Source organism: Mchenga conophoros, linkage group LG5, assembly GCF_057382185.1.
Source record: "Mchenga conophoros isolate Kocher_MC1m ecotype Shallow Benthic linkage group LG5, M_conophoros_male_GT1.1, whole genome shotgun sequence".
Taxonomy (NCBI): Eukaryota; Metazoa; Chordata; class Actinopteri; order Cichliformes; family Cichlidae; genus Mchenga; species Mchenga conophoros.
This window is the reverse complement of record NC_140530.1, coordinates 17,529,694-17,549,872: the sequence shown is the minus strand read 5'-3', so window position 1 is coordinate 17,549,872 and position 20,179 is coordinate 17,529,694. Positions and strand designations below refer to the sequence as shown.

At 39.8% G+C, this 20,179-nt stretch overlaps 1 protein-coding gene across 1 annotated transcript; it reads left to right on the top strand.

The window, feature by feature from the left end:
• Positions 1-202: 202 nt before the first annotated feature.
• On the top strand, positions 203-19,357 carry kdm5ba (lysine demethylase 5Ba). Its single transcript, XM_085273737.1, has 27 exons — positions 203-924; positions 4,946-5,023; positions 5,387-5,509; positions 6,364-6,534; positions 8,542-8,667; positions 9,338-9,431; positions 9,557-9,663; positions 9,773-9,931; positions 10,070-10,189; positions 11,289-11,447; positions 11,777-11,958; positions 12,247-12,409; positions 12,590-12,709; positions 12,889-13,083; positions 13,325-13,506; positions 13,867-13,991; positions 14,092-14,242; positions 14,559-14,679; positions 14,874-15,229; positions 15,667-15,805; positions 15,888-16,067; positions 16,214-16,372; positions 16,874-17,293; positions 17,457-17,547; positions 17,638-17,822; positions 17,910-18,173; positions 18,292-19,357. The coding sequence occupies exons 1-27, from the start codon at positions 772-774 to the stop codon at positions 18,427-18,429; spliced, it is 4,461 nt and encodes a 1,486-aa protein (XP_085129863.1). The 5' UTR covers positions 203-771; the 3' UTR covers positions 18,430-19,357.
• The last annotated feature ends 822 nt before the right edge of the window (positions 19,358-20,179 follow it).

Sequence of the window (20,179 nt, the reverse complement as noted above, 5' to 3'; positions counted from 1 at the left end):
ACAAATGAAAATGTTTATTTTAAAAACACAAACGGCTGAACTATCAACATATGACTCCTCTCTGCCAATCAACGAGCTTCTCTAGACCATTTAAAAACAAAGTGCCGGTCAGCGCGCAAAGATCTTCAAGGTGAGTTCGATTAGTAAGCACCGGGTAATGTCTGCTAGTCTTTCGCCTTAGCCGGGCGGAGTGAGGCTTCTATCTTTATTTGAGAAGGGGAGAACAGGAGCATTGTCTCACCACAGGGTGAGATAACCAAACGCACCAAACAAGGGAGCAATCATCTGTGAGGAAACCACTGAGCCAATAAGCTATATAGTCCTAAACTGTTCGCTACTAAAGTATTAACTACAGTGTATTTTTAAAAACGCTGTGAAAACTGAAATAAAGTTACTCCATCTTACCACAGATTTGCAGCCATGTAAGTCCTTTGTGTTACGAAAGCACACCTTAAATTGGTGTAATAAAATGTCAGTTTAGACACAGTCCGTTTTTTACTTCTATCTCGGTAGCAAAAGTGCATGTTTGCGCACGAAAACGGCGCAAAAATGACGTTAGCCTAAATAATTCGTGGGTGTCTATTTGTCGAAGCGGACGTGTACTTCCCCTCGCTGTCAGAGCTCGTCTCCAACTAGATAATTCGTCTTTGAGTTCAATGAGTGGAGAGTGGACATGAACTGAAAGACTGGACATCAAAGCAAGCACAGACGGCTTGGAACCCCCCTTTTTTAAAAAAATATTTCAGCTGGAGTCATAACGAAGATGCAACGATGACTCAGCCGCAGGTGAATGAGTTCATTCCTCCTCCCGAGTGCCCTGTTTTTGAGCCCAGCTGGGAGGAATTTGCCGACCCTTTTGCGTACATCAACAAAATACGACCAATTGCAGAGAAAACTGGTATCTGCAAGATCCGACCACCGCCGGTGAGTAATTCTTTTATTTTTTACAATTATTCGTGGTGTTTGCACGGTGTGCTGGCCTCTGCCGCTGTGGCTAATTTAGAAGGCAAAGTTGTGTTTTTAAGACAGGTTTCAACATGGCGGATTGCGCCTGCGAGTAAGAATAGTGAGCTAGCCCGAGCTGGACTGTGTTGTGTTTGTAACGGCAATGGGAAGCTCTCAGACACATGCCATTCAAGAGGAAACCTGTGTCCTGGTCGGGCTTAGTCGTAAAAACAAACCAGCCTGGATTCATGATAGAGGGTCGCCCAACTTAAAGAGCGCTATAAAAAAATAATTCAAACGCAAAAGTTTGCCTGTACGCAAAATATGATGCAAATTGTTTACGTTAGCGCAGAATGAAGTGCTTCCTGGAGTCTGCGCACGGAAATGGCTCGCCTAGACTTGACCTACTAATAATTTAACAACCATTTCTGCGCACTTGGTTAAATGTAAAGTCCAAGTATCTGAGCAGGATTTGACGGATTTAGACAGGGTGAATTAACCTGACTAGCATCAGTCGGGGCCCGTTTAAAGCCGCAGTTTTCTGACATCTCACGCTGGCTAACGTACGTGCTCGGTGGCCAACTGTTTATGGAGAAAAGGGTCGTAGAAACACGGCACTCAGTGGGGGACACTGTTTCTCTCTTTCATCGTAGTTTTATCAACTTTATCCACTCAAATTACGGTTATTCTCGACTGCTACTAGCGTTAGTTTATTAACCAGATAGTTTTATACTTGCTGGCTAATCTTTATTTCGCTATTATGGAAGCAAATCCGGGGCTATTTTTTAATAATAATTCTAATTGGACGATTAGCCTGGCGTAATCTACACCTCTCTAACGTCTCAGGGGTCAAATATCAAAGTCTGTAAGGAAATACTGACAATAAAATGGCTTCCCCCCCCCCCCCCCTTAAATATCTTAGAGCTAACATAATGCAAAAATAATGTCCCATTGACCTTATTTCTGAGACATGTGACAGTAGTGGGCATATATTTTATTCAAGGGTGTGTCCATGCGTTAAAAGGGTAGATTGAACTGATTTTTTTTCTTTCTTTCTTTTTTAAATATGCCTGACGTAATTTTTTCCAGGTATTCTCTATGTCAACTTAAAAAGATAAAATATATATTTATTTTTTGCAAGGTCCTTGACATGGGTGGAAATGTTTTAACATGTGTGCATGCATCTAAAGCAGAAATCAGGAAGCATGAAAAAAAGGAGAAAAAAAAAAGCTTATTTTGCACACTTTAACCCGTTGGGTATGAGTACAAGGGATTGAATTGTCATCAAAAGCGGATGGGTGGGGTGACTGCTTTCAGTGTTTGCTGGGTAAATGGCTGAAATGCACAGCTCATGTAAACAAAAGAAGCCAGTGGGATAAATGTGAGCAAAGATTAGCTGCTGATAGTAGTTGGATTGATATTCGAGATCTATTTGTGCTGTCTAAACTATGATTTACATTTCACAATTATAAGTCAGCACCAGCAGTTTATTCTGGAATGTTTTGATCAAAATGTGGCTCAGGCAGACCAATAAATAATCTTAAATCCTTGAAGTGATGGAAACTGGGCTCTTGAGCTGGGTTTTCTACCAGGACAAATTTATAAGTTTGTAATTTTAATGTGTTTTTTTTTTTTTTTTTTTTTTTTTTTTTTTAAACTGTTATTAATGTCTATTTGTGAAGAGAGAGATCCTGGAGTTTTATTTTTTGTCTGCAAATTGTGTGTGCAAATGGTGTATACAATCCAGAGATTATAGATTGGCTCTTATTTGAGAGCCCTGTTTCTTTGTTTCATTATTCTCTTTTAACCCTTTCCCATGTACAAACGGTTCAGACAATGTTTGAAAAAGGAAGTAAACACTGCACCACAACCTGTTTTCGATCAGTGATTTTTATTTGGTGCACGGTATACAGGTAGAGTTTCCTTCAGGGTTTTACATGGATCACATTTTGACTATAGAGGTTAGCGCACATGCAGATGATTTTCGGGGACATTGCCAGGCCTGTTTGTGGTTAATTTCTCACAATTGTATTTGTCATTTTGGATTGAGATTGGAGGGCCTGAGTCATGTAGAGACCAGAATTTGTGCTTGCAGTCTTAACTACCATGGTCAGACTTGTGGAGGATGGTCAGTAAAACAGAGCACATTTCTATTTGTTTTCAAAAATGATTGTTTTGCTTTGGTCCCACAACATTTGTTAGACTAATCCAACAATAAGGTGGTGTTAATGCAGCTGTTGTTATCTCTTCTCTGGCCAGCATTTCATTTCAGCATTTCACTCATTGTCCAGGCCCAGTAAATCTTAACTGTGACATTTTAAAGAGCCTCTGGTAACGCTGCACACAGTAGGCAGTCAGCCTTAACAGTAAATGTTTGTGTTCATTTTTAAGAAATGTTGCAATAGTTGAAGATTGAAACACATCAGGAGCGTTAGACTAATTTGCAGGTCTCATTATCAGCCTGTATATGTAAATTTGCCACATTTCCTTCTCATTACAGTACTGTTTCAGTTGGTTTGGCATGTAAATGTAGTCGTCTTAAAAGAGAAAACAGACCTGTTTTGTTTTTTGTTTTTTAAGTAAAAATGGCTCCCCTTTTTGTATACTTATCACAGGTTAGGATGTTATCACAAATGACTAAAAGTTACAAAATCATAATCTATTGATATTAGATCCTACAGTGCAAACATTGCTGTTTACAGCATCTGTTCATCTATTTTCCATCAGTATTAATAATATTTAGACGATTCAAAAAATGCTAACAATGCCATTGAAACATTAAAGAAAATGTAACCTGCATGTTTTGTTTAGTTTTGAATAACAATGATAATTTTCTACCCGAATGCTTCATGTTCTGACTCTAAGAATCCCACAGACTGAACATTTTGGCCTTTTTGACTCCAGAATAGACAAAACAGTACATTGGAAGACGTCACTTTAGGCACAGAAAGTTTAATGGATACATGTTCACAATGTGGAAACTCTATCGACTAAACATTAGTCAATAATAAAAGGCACAATGCAACAACAAATAACTGAGAGAAGCTGTGGCTGCAGATTTATTGGGAGGTTTCTGTATAGTTGTTTTTATGAGTGCTTGTTACGCTATAGAAGAACAAATGTGAAACCTGAAAAGCTTATCTCCACAATAAACTTTTTTTTTCTTTTTTTTTCTTTTTTTTTTGTTTACTGTTCTTTGTTCTTAGGAAGCAGTTGAGACTGTCCTTTAACTGTATGACAGCATTTACCATTATCGGTTTGATAATATGTGAGAATAACACAGTTATAATAACACTGTTTTGTATCACACATTGAACTGTACAAAATTGAGATCATTTTCCTGAATCTTGAACTTGCACTTACAACTAGTCGTACAGGAAGTTGTGCAGTATAGCATGGTTAGTGTTTTAGTTTGTAAGACAGTTGTTTTGCTCAGTTGCTTCGCATGCGGTTAGACATCGAAGTGAAGTTTGTGTTTTTAAGTGAAAGTGGGGACAGGTTCTGTTAAATAATAGCTAATTAGCAGAAATAAAGAGAACCTATGTTTGACAAATTTACTACCTTTTTGTCATATTTACACTCATTATATTTAATAGCATTAAAATGTTGACTTTTCTGAAACAATGGCTTACTGTTTCTCATTATGCAATTGTCTTTGCCTCATTCTTATGTGCCAAGCTGCAGTACTCGCATCTTATTTTCAGGTATTGAAATTGAAGTATTTGCATGGAGCTCAGATGGGTATAAAGCCTGAAAGACTAAAGCTTAATTAATTTGGTAACATCAGCTTTTTCCTCTATGTTGGTTCATTTGAGTGTAATGATGATGATTACTGCAAGTAGACTTGGAATCTTGCTGTATATGATGATACCGCTGAAACTGAAAAATGTGCAAACAAAAGCATGTTTCAGTGAGTCTAATCGTCACAGCTTTAGTCTAATCTTGCTTAAAATGGTCTGTCTTTTTATTTTGTTTTTTGTTTTTCCTTTACTCATTTCAGGATTGGCAGCCACCGTTTGCTTGTGATGTCGACAGACTTAAATTCACACCGCGAATACAACGGCTCAATGAGCTTGAGGTACATTTGTCATCTTTATATATTTACAAAATCCAGTTTTGCTCATCTCTTGTATTCAGGTATTGCCTCACTCGCTGTGCTTTTGTTCATTGTCCTTCAAAAAAAAAAAAAATGGCAGCATCGTCAAAATATCTGATTCACTATCATGTCATGGTGAGCCGTGAAAAGACTGCAGACATATTTCCCTCTTTTAAAAAATGTTAATACTAGTAGGAGAGAATCAAAAAGATAGTAACTCAGTCATTTTGTTTCTTTATTTTTTGTACTCTTCTTTTTGGAGCACTTAGTACTTCTCAGGTTATTTTCTTACAACTCCAATGCTTATTGTTTGAGGAGCTAAACAATTTTTCTTTTTTCCTTAAGGCTCAGACCAGAGTTAAACTCAACTTCCTGGATCAAATAGCAAAATTCTGGGAGCTACAAGGATGCAAACTGAAAATTCCTCAAGTGGAAAGAAAGATTCTGGATCTGTACCAACTGAATAAGGTGTGAAAATCCCCACTAGTGCTACAGTTATGAATCTAAGAGGGTGATCATGAATACGTTACAACTGAATTACAATTGATTTTTATGACTTGTGAATCAGCAGATGGGTGACAAATTAAAGGAAAAACCTGAACATTTAAGTACTACAGTGAGGAGCTGTGAGGCTAAGTATAAGAGGAGGGGGGGATCATTTAGCTCAGTGGCCTCAAACTAGGGTTTGTGAGCCACAGATTGGGTAATTACATTAACACGTTATGGTACCTGGCATGTAGTGGCACGTAAATGCATCATCTGCGGTTGAGCTAATTAGCACAATGGAAAAATATTTAAGTCAGTTCACATTACTAAGTAATACAAAAGCCAAACCAGCTAAAATTAGAAAGTATGACAACATTTACCTCGATCTTGGCTTTATCGAGAATGGCAATGGAAGACCAAAATGTGTTGTTTGTCTTCGAGTGTTAGTAAATGAAGCCAGCCAACCTAAAGCGGCATCTCATCACAAAGCACCCAGAGTTTTATCAGCATGAGGATTTTAAAGGGGTTCTTAAAATTTTTTTACACCCCTATAAGGGTGCTTAGTTAATCTGATTTAACTAAGATTGTTTGGTTTCACTTGTCCTGGTGAAAGTAACACCCTCAATAGTGGCTTAGACGCCAATCTGAGCTGGGAAAAACCTGCACCCCAGCTGGGAGCAGAGACTTGGAAAATGATTTTCCTACTAAGACAATTCATCTCCATTATTTATTTTTTTATTTTTTTTAATTTGTCACTTGTCAGTACAACAACTTTCTACACCAGTGAACTTGCCTTACTTGATATTTAATTTATTATTTCACTTATTTCACGCAAGTTGGTGAATGAAGAGGGTGGTTTTGATGCAGTCTGCAGAGAACGCCGCTGGACTAAGATTTCCGTCAAGATGGGCTTTGCTCCAGGAAAGGCTATTGGCTCCCATCTGCGGGCACACTATGAGCGAATCCTCTACCCATATAACCTTTTCCAGACTGGAGCCAATCTCCCTGTACGTACTCTCACCTGTTTTCTTTTTACAGAGTAACAGTAGGCAGTCTGGTTCACAGCTGGCTGGATGTTTATTGGAAGACTCTGCAATCCATTAGTTTCTTCCAAGATGTACACAGGAGATGAACTCAGGAGCAATGACCGGGGACTGCTTGTTTGCAGGCTAAATGCACATGAAATTATTGGTTGGATTATAATGACAGAAAAATAATTATTTTAATGGAATAAATGTGGAATATGATGGAAACAACAGCCTGGTCTTAAGCACTTTAGTGTCTTATTGAGTCTTCTCACCCACAGTGATACTGTGCACAGTTATCAAAGAGTAACGGGGGGTTTATTTTGTGATATTTTTTTTTTTTTTTTTTTTTTTTTTTTTTTTTTAATTTTTTTTAAATTTTTTTTAATTAATTAATTTATTTTGTGCTTCAGAGGTTAGATCAACCAGAAGCCTGTAGTACAAAGCAGGCATGTGAAAGTAACTCCAGGGTTAACCCTGGGTTTTCAAAATTGCAATAGCAGTTCAATTCTTGCTGGAGTACATCTCCATGGTAACTTATACTGCAGACCTAACTGCCTCCTGAGTAAGCTATGTTCTAGTTTAGAGGTCAGCAGGTGTGAAATCTACACTTAGTGACTGATCAAATCTCTGGAAAATGGCGTCACAATTCCCAGAAGATTCCACACGGAATCAGTGTGGATGGTCTAAAGAACAGGGCACCTATTTGTGCTTGTTGACCTTATATAAAATTTGCAAGTAGAGTAATTCTACATGTGAACGATGTCTCTATATTTAATCCTTACACTCATATTGTCAAATACCACTGCAGCTGATGGATTGAAAAGGAAAACTATCATAAGCACATCTAAACATTAATTTAATGGAACAACAATTATATTAACTGTCAGACACTCCCACATCTTAATAATACAGCTGTGATACTAAGAAGGTTGTTAACTTGCAGTGTCAGCATTTTTGCCAGCTTTCCTTCCTGGTTTTAAATAGGCTAAACTTTATTAATGTAGTAGACCTTTTCCAGTCTCACTGGCCAAAGAGCTTTTCGGTGCTTATCCTGTTACAGACATTCGTACCACTTATTTGTAATATACTTTAAGCTTGTTTTATGTGTTAATTCTCCATATTTTTCTAATAGATTTAGCTTTCTTTGTAAAGCCAGCCATTCAGCCAGTGGACCTGTCCATGTTTGTTACTGGTCAGATGCCATTAATGTCACCTCTTTCATGTTAATGTGCTGGTAGCTAGATTGGGGAAACCCTGGGTTATACTTACTGAGTTATGCGCTCAGCTTCATGTGACCACGTAACCTGATTGTTGATCTTAGGGTAAGTGAAACCAGATAACAGACAGGACATCCTGGTTATGTTAAATTGGCCTTGTAGTACAGACCTCAGGACTACAAAGCATGTAGTACTGTTGCTTAACCTTCATCCAGTACACACCAAAAACGGTGCAGTTCAGTCTCTTGACAGTGTCTTGAAAGCAAATGAGTATGAAGGAATTTTATTTGCACTTGATGTGCTTTTATTGTAAAAGTTTCCACCATGTAAATTCAAGTGTTGTATGACCTTCCATTATGCACACACCAAAATAAGGTGTTGTCAGAGTGACTTTTCCAGTGTAAGAAAGACTGATTTTATCCAACACAAATTCCTAAAAGTTAAAACTGACAGTAAAAATTCACTGGGAACAAATTTAGTTGCAGGTATCTTGCAAGTTTGACTTAAACTTTGAGATCTGTTGACAGATCTACACTCTGACTGACATTTCTTTTTTGATGTCTTTAAATAGAAGCATCACAGCGGTAAAACTTTTGACTTTTTGAAACTCATATACTCAATTCTGGTACTTTCAAATGTTGACAACCATGTTTGAATGTAGAGATCCTCAGATATTTGATAATTAAATCGTTGCCAGTTTTTAATCTTTTTTTGGGGGGGGCAGGGGGTTCTGTGTGTTTAATTTGGTGTCATTCACTTCTTCCTACAGGCAGCCACCTTGACCAATGACACTAAAGATAAGGAGTACACCCCTCACGACCTGCCGCAGCGCCAATCTGTCCAGCCCCAGGAGACCTGCAGCATTGCTCGCCGAGCCAAACGAATGAGATCTGAGGTGAGTCTGTCATCTTTGACATTTCCCTCTGAATCATAACTTCTTTGTGTTATGGATTTTACTCTGAAATTCTTAAAACTCTATTTAATTGTTAGGCTTTGATTAACTCATTTTCACCTATAAGGTCAGGTCAATAATTGTTACTGGCTGCTGGCAGTAGAGTTCGTTCTCCAGATTTGTGGTTACTTTAAACAACGATGGCCTCCTTTAACCATCTGATCTCCAGCGAAGCTAATTGATGCCTTTGAAGCAGGCAAAGGCTATAAAAAGGTAGTTTACACTGACTGTAATGGAGGATAAAGGAACTGTGAAAGTTGCAGCAAAACAGCAGGAACCAGAAAACCACATGTCTGCTGGGCATTTAGGCAAAACACAACTCCCTGTTGACTGCAGAAGAACTGCAGGAAGGCTTAGCTGACGCATGAGTAGTGGGCACTGTTCCAGTGTGCAGCATTCTTAATGACTCTGCTGCATGCGTTTTTTTTGGTTTTTTTTAAATTTATTATTAATTTTTTAAAAATAAAGTGTTGTGCATTTGTCTTGACAGGCTTTTGTTTCAGCTCTAAAACAAGATGTTTCTATGTCTTATCATTATGACAGCATTTTACTAGTTATATTCCCACATTAGTTTTGAAAGTACAGCTGACTCTGTTTCTGACTCTTGCTGCAGAGGGGCTATGTCAAAAGTGAACCCAGAGAAGTTCGTGAGACTCGTCCCAACCTGAGGAGGAGGATGGGAACATTTGTTGCCAAGCCAGAACCTGGTAAGAAAAATAAACCTGACCTGTACTGATATATTTATAAATAGAAATAATTGGTTTGTGTAATGGGTCTGAGTGTTATTGGGGACTCCTGAAGCCTCCAATCAATCTTCGTCCTTGTCTTTCAGTGAGAATGGCAGTCACTGAGGTGAAAAAGGAGCCCATTGATCACAAGGATACAACTGAATATGAAGAAACTGTATTAGATAAAATTATCAAACCTCCAGTGAATAAAGTAAATGTTTCCCTATGTACTAAATTTATTGGCCAACTACTTTTTGTTACATGATTCAATGGATCTATTTTGTACACAGTACATCCTCATAAGTGTTCTGTCTCATCAGGTGGACCACTACATGTGTCTGGTGTGTGGCAGTGGAAGCGCTGAGGACCGCCTGCTATTATGCGACGGCTGCGATGACAGCTATCACATCTTCTGTCTCATCCCTCCGCTCCACGATGTTCCCAGAGGCGACTGGAGATGCCCCAGGTGCCTGGTTGAGGTGAGCTATACCTCCTGCCCCCTCAGGAAGCTCAAGTCACCGTGAACTGGAGTGTAGTCTCCCATCTGACATGTACAATTATAGTATAATCCCAAGTGACTTGTTTTAACTTCATATACAATCTTTTGGTTTTGACAGGAATGTGGCAAACCAGCTGTTGCATTTGGCTTTGAGCAGGCCAGCAGGAGCTACACCCTCCAAACTTTTGGAGACATGGCTGACTCCTTCAAGTCTGATTATTTCAATATGCCAGTTCATGTGAGTTTTCATCACACATACACTGAGTAGCCTTTAGTCTGTTTTGTTGATACTTGCAGTTCATTTTAGTCAAAAGTAAAGTCTTTAAGTTCCAGTTTCTTGTTTCTGTTTATTGATGTCAGCAGCTTAATAGTTTAGAAATGTAAGCGTGAAGGTTCTCTATATACAACAAAAACGGGCTAAATGGACACTCTCTGAATAATTCCTCTTTTTCAAACCATTCTCTATAAACAGAGGTGGTTTTGTGGGGAAGATTTCAGCACATGAAATCCTCAAACCAGTCAGACTGGCACCTACAACCACACATGTTCAGTGTCATTTAAATCACCTTTCTTCCTCATTTGCGATACTCATTTGTGATAGCTGCTGCCATGTGATTGGCTAATTAGACACCTGCATTAATAAGCAGTTGACCAGACCTATCTAATGAATTGGCTAATGACTTTATGCTATAATAATGTCTTTTAACCAACGATCAACATAAATGAGAATTTCATCATATTTTTCAGCTCAAACATATGAGCACTAATATGAAACACATACTAGATTAAGTTATTACTAAGTACAATTATGATAAGTTGGGGAAGTGGAAGGAATTTATTTAAATTTATTTCACTATTCAGAAATTTTAAACACACACATACAGGCCATGATAGAAATAGAATAACAACAATCAGAAGTGAAAACAAAACAAATTGAGAAATTCTTTAATATGCTCCAGTTTGCTGCTTTTTTTTTTTTTTTTTTTTTTTAACCACGTTGTAAGCAACTTTGAGTATTTCTTACATTTCTTACCAGAAGTGATGTAAATCTAGTTTTCCCACAACTTTATTTATTTATGCTATTGAATGTCCTCCAAATGTGACAGCTTGCACAATCAAAACAGAGGCTGCACTGGCTCTTACTAACTGCTCTGTGCGCAACACCATAACAATGTACAAAATGAAAGTATTCCAGTGCACGAAAGTGCCGTTTTCATCATAAACCAGTTTTTTTTGGTTTTTTTAAAAAAAAACAAGGAAAACGGCCCTGGATTCCATTATGATTATAAATGCTTTAATATAAATCCTTCATTTATTTTTTTCTTAATTCTATTAAGATGGTGCCTACTGAGCTGGTGGAGAAGGAGTTCTGGCGTCTAGTGAGTACCATCGAGGAGGATGTGACTGTGGAGTATGGAGCAGACATCGCCTCCAAGGAGTTTGGGAGTGGTTTTCCCGTGAGAAACGGCCATTTTGAAGTTTCTCCTGAGGATGAGGTACAAATTGTCTGTCATGGGAATGTATTGTGCCTTCTCTCTGTGAAAATGCTTTGTCTCCTTTTGTTTTCTTTAAAGCATTAAATATCAATAAACAATAGAAAAAAATATATAGTTGTCTATATAAGACTAATATTTTTATGTATATTAATGTTTTTAATTTCTCAAAGCATGGTAACTTTTACAGCTGAATTATCACCAAAAGTGGTGTTAGATTTCTGGCAGGCAACAGTAAAAATAAGCGTGACTGATGTTTGCAGTCGCATATTAAAAGTTTTCTGGGCTATATCTGAGTGAGTGGAGTATTTAGACCTGTGTCTTACCCGCAGCATTACCTGACCAGCGGCTGGAACTTGAACAATATGCCAGTCCTCGATGCCTCGGTGCTGACTCACATTACAGCCGACATCTGTGGCATGAAGTTACCCTGGCTGTACGTGGGCATGTGTTTTTCCTCTTTCTGCTGGCACATCGAGGACCACTGGAGCTACTCCATAAACTATCTTCACTGGTACAGTGGACTTTTTAACTCTATTGTGTAACTGTGATGATGATGATGATTTTTAATTTGGGAGTTTGGATTTTTTTTTTTTTTTTTTTTTTAAACTCTAAAAGCAGTTTTGTGTGTGTGTACATTAGAAACGCATCTCATCTGAACTTCAAAATCAAGGAAAAACCAAACGGACAGGAGCGTGTCACTCCATTGTGAAACTTATTTATAATGCATAAAACTGTGTTACATGCGGGGTTACCGTGATTGGGGTTTTTTTGTTACTAAGAGGTTTGTCCACATGTGCAGGGGTGAGCCTAAGACGTGGTATGGGGCTCCTGGTTATGCTGCAGAGCACCTCGAAGCGGTCATGAAGAAACTAGCTCCTGAGCTGTTTGAGTCTCAGCCAGACCTCCTTCATCAGCTGGTCACCATCATGAATCCCAACACGCTGATGAACAACGGCGTCCCGGTAAATAAAAACAGTGAAGACAAATTTGCGCATACATGATTTTCTCACACAATTATGGAAATCAAATTAAAAAGATTTAAATGTCAACATTGTTTAAACTGTTTTACTCATTTGTTTTGAGATTGAATTCATTTTAAAACGACTTCATGGAACATTTCTTTCTTGTATTTTCACCTGTAGATTTATCGCACCAACCAGTGTGCAGGTGAGTTCGTCATCACTTTCCCCAGAGCTTACCACAGTGGATTCAACCAGGGTTTCAACTTTGCTGAAGCGGTCAACTTCTGCACAATGGACTGGGTAAGAAATGTTTTATTATGTATCACATAATACTATACTTAGTTTTCAGTTTGTTTCACTAAGCTTAATCCAGGATTAGACCCTAAACAGAAGCTTGTTGTTACTAATATTACTGTTTTGGCGCCACATGATTGACTCATTCCTCTTGAACACCCCTTGATCTCCATGTTTTCTGATAGATGCCCTTTGGCCGTGGCTGTGTGGCTCACTATCGTCAGCTGAACAGATACTGCGTCTTCTCCCACGATGAGATGGTTTGCAACATGGCCATTAAAGCTGACACGATAGATGTCAACCTGGCCGCCACTCTGCATGAGGATATGGTTATCATGATCCAACAGGAGAAGGAACTACGAGAGAAAATCACTAAAAAGGTGAGGAGCTTCATCCTCAGTATCCAGTGTTTTTAAACATGCACATTACAACCATCAAAAAAGAAGCACAAAATAACAGATTTCATCTATCAGACTGAAATAAGGGAGAACTTAAAATTTTTAAAGATGTTTGTCACAATATAAGTTTCCACTCGAGAGATCTTGTTTTTTAGGTACACATATGTCACATTTGGCTCCTCTGTCTCTTGTGCTGCTCTAACGACTGAATCTGTATCCCCAGGGTGTGATGCAGTCTCGACAGGTTGATTATGAGGTGCTCCCAGACGAGGCGCGGCAGTGTTTCAAGTGTCTGACCACCTGTTACCTGTCTGGCATCACCTGTGCCTGCAGTCCTGACAAGATGGTTTGCCTGTACCACACCCAGAACCTCTGCTCTTGTCCTCCTATCAACCTCACACTTCAGTAAGTAATTAATCAGAGGAACACTGCATACTCATTTTCATATTCATTTCTCTTCTCATGTACTGTCACAGCTGTGTGGCCTACTTTAAATGTTACGTGAAGTAAAAGTTGGAGCAAATTTTCCCTGAAAGCAAAAACATAAAAAATTAAGCACTGTTTCACAAAAAAAGTAACTTATACTTTCACCAACTACTAGTCAACCTACAAATATTAAGCTGTGCAAGGCCAGCCTGCCTTTTTTATAAAGACAAGGTTTGGAGCTTGCAATGTTTGGCAGAGGCGATTATGACTTTCTGCTGAAAACTGACATGGCAGTTATCAGTTTATTCACCAAGTTTTGTTTTTCTTTTTTTCGTCCAGTTACAAGTTTACACTGGATGAGTTGTACCCATTGATGGCATCTGTGAAGCTGCGTGCCAATTCATATAAAGACTGGGTGTCTAATGTCCAGGACATTGTGGAAAACAAAGGAACCAAGAAAAAAGGTGCCACCACAGTGATGCACTTTCTGTAATCTCAGCGAGTTACTCAAATGTTAACGTGTAGTTTGGACTCTTCTAACGAACTCTTGTTTTTCCTGGTTAGGGTTGGAGGATCTTCACATCCTGGTAGAGCAAGCGGAAACAAAGGCGTTTCCTCAAAGCAGCCTCCTGGATCAGCTGCGTACAATTGCCTCAGAGGCCGATAAAGTTTCTGTGACGGCACAGCAGCTTCTCAACGGGAAGAGGCAGACGAGGTACTGAAATCTGATTTGAAATGTTCCACGCTGCTCGTGGCTCCATCTTTAGTTCTGTGAAACGGCCATGTTGATTCAGTTTCATATAAGGTCACACAAGATATTACACAATTATGTCATGTTCTTGTTATTTTCTGGAACAACCCGTTTTGTGGGACAGATTTCCAATTTGTGCTAGTGTGAGCTTACTCACATTTATGCAAATTGCTGTTGTTGAGCTTATCTGCTCGGCCGTTTTCTTTATTTTTTTTCTTCTTTTTTTTTTGCCAGTCAAAGTGCTAAGTGGTGTGTAAATCAGTTTTAATCTGTGTTTCAGGTACCGCTCTGGGGGAGGCAAGTCCCAAAGCCAGAATGAGTTAACTGTGGAGGAGCTGAGGTCATTTGTCAAACAACTGGACAGCCTGCCATGTAACATCCGACAGGCTCCTTTACTGAAGGTTTGTTTATTTAAAAAGTAAATACAATTTTTAATTGTATAAATTTAATTATTCCAAGCTATTAGTCTCTTGAGAAAATTGCTTCAACTTCAGTCCTTATGTGTCCAAGGTTTGGCAGTATCTCTAGACTTTAGATTTGTAAGGTGTGGCCGAGGTAATATTGCAACATCATACCTGTTGGATGTGATCTACAGGATCTTTTGACTCGGGTGGATGACTTCCAGCAGCGCAGTGAATGCCTCCTTTCTGATGAGTCACCCAGCGCGCTGGAGCTGCAGGACCTGCTGGATGTGAGTCTGGGCCTGGACGTGGAACTGCCGCAGCTACCCCTTCTCAGAGAGAGACTGGAGCAGGCTCGATGGTTGGAGACCGTTCAGCAAGCCAGCAGTCGGCCGGACAGCTTGTGTCTGGACACGATGAGGAGGCTGATAGACCAGGGTGTGGGCCTGGCCCCTCACAGCTCTGTGGAGAGGGCCATGGCTCGTCTGCAGGAGTTGCTGACAGTGTCAGAGCAGTGGGAGGAGCGAGTGCTCAGTCTCCTGGAGGCCAGGTGAGATATGACGGTTCACATCTTCTTTCATGCTCACATCATGATGACAGAAGGCAGAAATGAAGAAAATCCAAGGTTATTGCAACTAATGAACTCTATGAAAATGCAGTAAAATTCACATTTTGTGTTGTGTGAAAGTGTAAAACCAGCTGAAAACTTCAGACGGAGTGAAATGTGCCACATCTGTAGAGCTGGGTCGTGGTGGATAAAAGTGGATTATGGTGCTGTGACAGGCAGGCGAACATTTTTCTTGTAAAACAAAGGGGGGCCTAGCAAAAAAAGTTTGGGAACCACTGGCTTAACCCATTAATAGATAAACCAAATACTACAAATGAGCTTATGGTCTTTCATTTTTAGAAATGTCTATTTTATTTCTTTATCACTTGTATAAAACCTAAACATCTACACTGTTTTCTAACCCTGACGCCTCTTCACAGGCCATATCAGGGCATAGAAACCCTTGTAGCTGCTCTGCAGGAAGTAGAAAACATCCCTGCTTATCTGCCCAACTGTCTGCAGCTGAAGGATGTCGTCACCAAGGCCAAAAAATGGCTCCATGAAGCTGAAACACTGCAGGTAAAAATCATACTTTATGCTTTCAGCACTTTAGTTTGAGTAATGGGTGAAACTGAATTATTAATCTTGTCTGTGCTTACAGCTTGGGGGACGTATTCCTGTGCTCGACATTCTCTCTGAGCTGGTTCTCAGAGCAGAGGGCATCCCAGTGAAGCTCGACCCGCTCAGTCGACTGGAGGCCCTTGTCAGTGATGTCAAGAGCTGGAAGGAGACGGCCGCAAAGACATTCCTATTGAAAAACTCCCCTTTCTCACTTCTAGAGGTAAATGCGTATGCAAATGTGGCTGACCAATTTAATCATTATGCATCAGTATGAAAATTTAGTGCCAGATATCACAAAACTACAAGTGTGGCAAATTACCTGAACTTGAAAAGCGCCTCTAATAGAATTTGTCATCATGTTTTCAGGTCCTCTGCCCAAGGTGTGACATCGGATCTGCACATCAGAAGTCAAAATCTAAAAAAGTGAAAGAAGCTCCACAGATCATTAAAAAGACTTTAACAAAACTGGACTCTTTGTGTGATGTAGAGAGAGCTCTCTCTGAGAGTAAGGACTCTGCCTCTGCTGTAAGTATGGCTGCATCAAATTTTCTTTTTCTCTGGTAACTTTTTCAGTATAGTTAGGACTAAAAACCAGCTCTTGTATAGTTTCCTTTACTCCAGAATCCTTCTTTGTTAAGAAGTGCTGTTTTTTTTTTTTGTTTGTTTGTTTTCTTTTTAACTTATAAACAGATAAAAACGGATCTTTTTATTTATTCACTTGTTCTTCTTTACTCTGTCAGTAAATATTGTCTATGAATGCCATTTCAACCATTTAACCTAGTATTAGAAGCAGTGACTCTGACTCTATCTTGGTCACCTTTAGTAGGTTAACCTAGCATTAAACGAGGTTTAGTAGGCACAAATCTGTGTAACGATGAGTGGAGGGTTCCTCAGAAAATGAATGGGGGGGAAAAATATGATTTCCTTTATTAGAAGTCTCATCAGGGAAAGTTCATATATTAATAGAGACATTGGCATTAGGCTTCAGATTAGTTTTTAATTTCATCTAATTTTCTCTCCTCACAGATGACCACTCTCGCCGAGGTCCGACAGAGGGAGATGGAGATCTTACTGTCTCTGAGGTCTTCAAACGAGTCAAAGCTCCTTCCTGCTGAAAGCTGTTGTGCACTTAGTGTTTGTGTTTGCCAAAAGGCTCCCTCAGGAGCCATGATGCAGTGCGAGCTCTGTCGAGACATTTTCCACTGCGGGTGTGTTACAACAACCGCAGAACTTGAGTACGGTCAGGCCTGGCTGTGCCCGCTGTGCCAGCGGTCGAGAAAACCACCTCTGGACAAAGTCCTGCCCCTGCTGGCCTCCCTTCAGAGGATTCGGGTCCGCCTGCCAGAGGGCGACGCTCTGCGGTTCCTCATCGAGAGGACTGTGAGATGGCAGCACAGAGTCCAGCAAGCCTGCGCAGATGGAGTACTTGAGAACGTGTCAAAGATGGTCAGTGTCTTTTATTTTGTAAACATTGTTGTTGATTTAAGTTAAGCGTTTGTGGTCTGAATTATTGTGATTCACCATCAGGAGTCCCGTTTTCTAGACACCATCATGGAAACACTAGACACTGAGCATTTACAGTCACTGATGGCGTTTTTAATTGTTTCAGGTGAGAGTTGGACCTAGAGAGTCTTCACATTTGCCTCAGGAAAAAAATGGGTCAGCTTTTTATACAGAGCACAAGTCTGTTCCGCTCCACGGTAAGTGTCAAAGCTTTTTCATTTAAGCACTCTGTGCAGTTTCACTTTTCAGAGCAACTCTGATGCTCATTTTGTTTTAATTTTTCACAGGACTTAGTCCTGAGCTGGAGGAGCTGATGGTGGAGGGATTCCTGCTGCAGGTCACTCTGCCTGAGACGGAGCAGCTGTACAGATATCTACTCTACAAACTGGTCCCCCTGCCCTCACAGAGCCCTCCCTGTGGGAACAGCACAGAACAGGACCAGAAGTCTCCAAAAGGGAGCCCTCAACACAAGGTAACAGCTCCTACTAAGTGTCACACCAAATGCATTATGCCATAATGCTCTTGTTTATTAAGTCCACTTTCCGTATGTTGTGCTTAGAATGGCGTGTCGAGCCTGAAAAAGGAGGCCGTGAACAGTCAGAGCAAGCGGACCAAGCGACGTAAGGACAGCTCCGATTCTCAGCACAGCGAGAAGGCCAAGAAGTGTCGCAAGAAAAAGCCCAAGAGAAGCAAAGAAAGGACCGAAGAATCGAAGAGAAGCGGTTCGCCCACGCACACGTCATCTGACCCTGCTCTTTCAGATTCAGAAGAGGACTACTCGCTGTGTGCTGCACCGTGGTGCAGAGAGCCAGAGGGTGATGAGGTGAGTTTCATTAGTCTGCTGCATTTACGCCAACTTATGTAAATACTTATGTGCCTGTATAGCTGAAGTTTAAGTGTACAAAGTGAAAATTTATTGTATCTCGTCTTGTCATTTTTAGGTAAACTGGGTCCAGTGTGACGGCAACTGCAATCAATGGTTTCACCAGATCTGCGTCGGCCTGTCTGCTGAGCGTGCGGAGAAGGAGGATTATGTTTGCATAAGCTGCACACAGCCAGAATACAGCAGAGCAGAATAAAGACCAAAAAGTCATGTTGAAGGATGAGCAGATTTACTGCAGATGCTGCAGCACTTAAGTGCACACCTGAACTCTGTGTGTCCTGCGGCTTCTCCCCTTTACCTTCTGGCTTGCCCTCAGTGAACATGGTGCTACTTCTTTTTCCCCAGAGTTACTAAAGACTTCTGTCACTGTTTTGTTTTGTTTGTCACATGGCTGGATTTTCAGCCAGTCAACTAATCCTTTCTGAAACTTTCCAAGACTCGATGCAGATGTGGTAACGTGTTTCAAGAACCAACAGCGCAGGGATTTTTCAACCAAAAAATGTCAGTTTGGCATTTTAGAACAGTTTGTTTTTCTTTTACATGCATCTGAACAATGTGAAACTTATCTTTTTTTTTCTTGTAGATTAAATATTATTTATCTAAGCAATAGCTGAACAGATTAATTGAAGGTTCAGTTTTCACCTGAGCTATATTTGTGCGTAGAAAAACTTTGATAAAATGCCTTCCTAAAGCAAAAACCCTGAAGAATTCACTTTATGACCCTATGATACACAGTTCACTTCAAATTTGTGTACACGTCAAAACCGAAATGGATCAACGATCCTTTCACAAACCACTGACTTTGATATAAAGTCAGGTTTTCCTTCTGTGATGTCTGCAGAGGAAAGTAAAAGTCCTGGATCCCATATTCCTGCTGTTGGGTGAGACTCAATTAAAGCCACAAAGTAAGAATGAACTGTCCGACATCAAAGGAATGTACATGTTGTTTTTTGGGTGGATTTTCCCTTTATGGCTGAGGCTGATATATGTGTTGGACTTAGATTTAACACAGACTGTGTGATTTATTTTGCCACGGGTATATGACCTTTTTCCTGCTCCTTTGGGTAAATAATATAATTCATATGTTGCAGTTTGCATTATAAAATAAAACGTTTGTTCCTGTACGGCTGGACTCCTCAGTACTCGGCGTTGAATACCATGAAAGTTAGTTTGTGGATTTTCAGCTGTTTTTTGTTTGTTTTTTAAAGTGTGTGTGTGTGTGTGTGTGTGTGTGTGTGTGTGTGTGTATTTTTCTTTTCTTTTCTTTTTTTTCCCCCCCATCCATTTTGGAAGAGGAAAAGATGTTCAGTGATCCTCAAGTCGACAGGAAATTAACACGGGTCACAGGTAAACTGATCGCTTCAGAAACAGAGTCACTTCAACCTGTTGGGGAGACTTCAGAATTTATTTCGTCTCCTTTGCTTAATAACTGTGAGCTTGTAGCATACTTCATTCAATAGAAAACACAAACTTGAGTGGGGGGGGGGCATTTATTTGTGATTGTTTAACAGACACAGGTATTCATTGCCACTAATATAATTCCTCACATGTAAATTCAATTAACTGCAGAAAGAGCTCAGCATACACACACTATCACAGGCTCCAGTGTCTGCTGGCAAGCCAAAAATGAAATTCACTTGTTCTTTCTCAAGCACAACTTTTGACATACTATTCTTTTAAAACCCAATAAAGGGTTGTTTAGTTGGCTATCCTGTTTATTTGAACAGTTCGTAATTTAAAAGTCTATACTGTACTCTGTGGCTCATATGTTTAGATACACTAACTTTGTAAAAATTTATATATAGCCCTAATTTGTGGTCAACGCTAACGTACAGGGAACAGTATGCCACAAGATACAGGTAAGAAGGCTGCTGACCAAAGAGGAGAGGAGTTGTGCATGAGTCCGATGGCTGAGCCAACAGGTATACATCACGGGTGGTCTTACT

What these genes read in the sequence shown, in the direction of transcription:
- kdm5ba (XM_085273737.1), top strand. Translation starts at nt 772, where the DNA reads ATGACTCAGCCGCAGGTGAATGAGTTCATTCCTCCTCCCGAGTGCCCT. An exon ending in ATCTGTACCAACTGAATAAG is followed by an intron (nt 5,510 to 6,363) that starts GTGTGAAAATCC and finishes ATTTCACGCAAG; the next exon opens with TTGGTGAATGAAGAGGGTGG. An exon ending in CCCCTTTCTCACTTCTAGAG is followed by an intron (nt 16,068 to 16,213) that starts GTAAATGCGTAT and finishes TCATGTTTTCAG; the next exon opens with GTCCTCTGCCCAAGGTGTGA.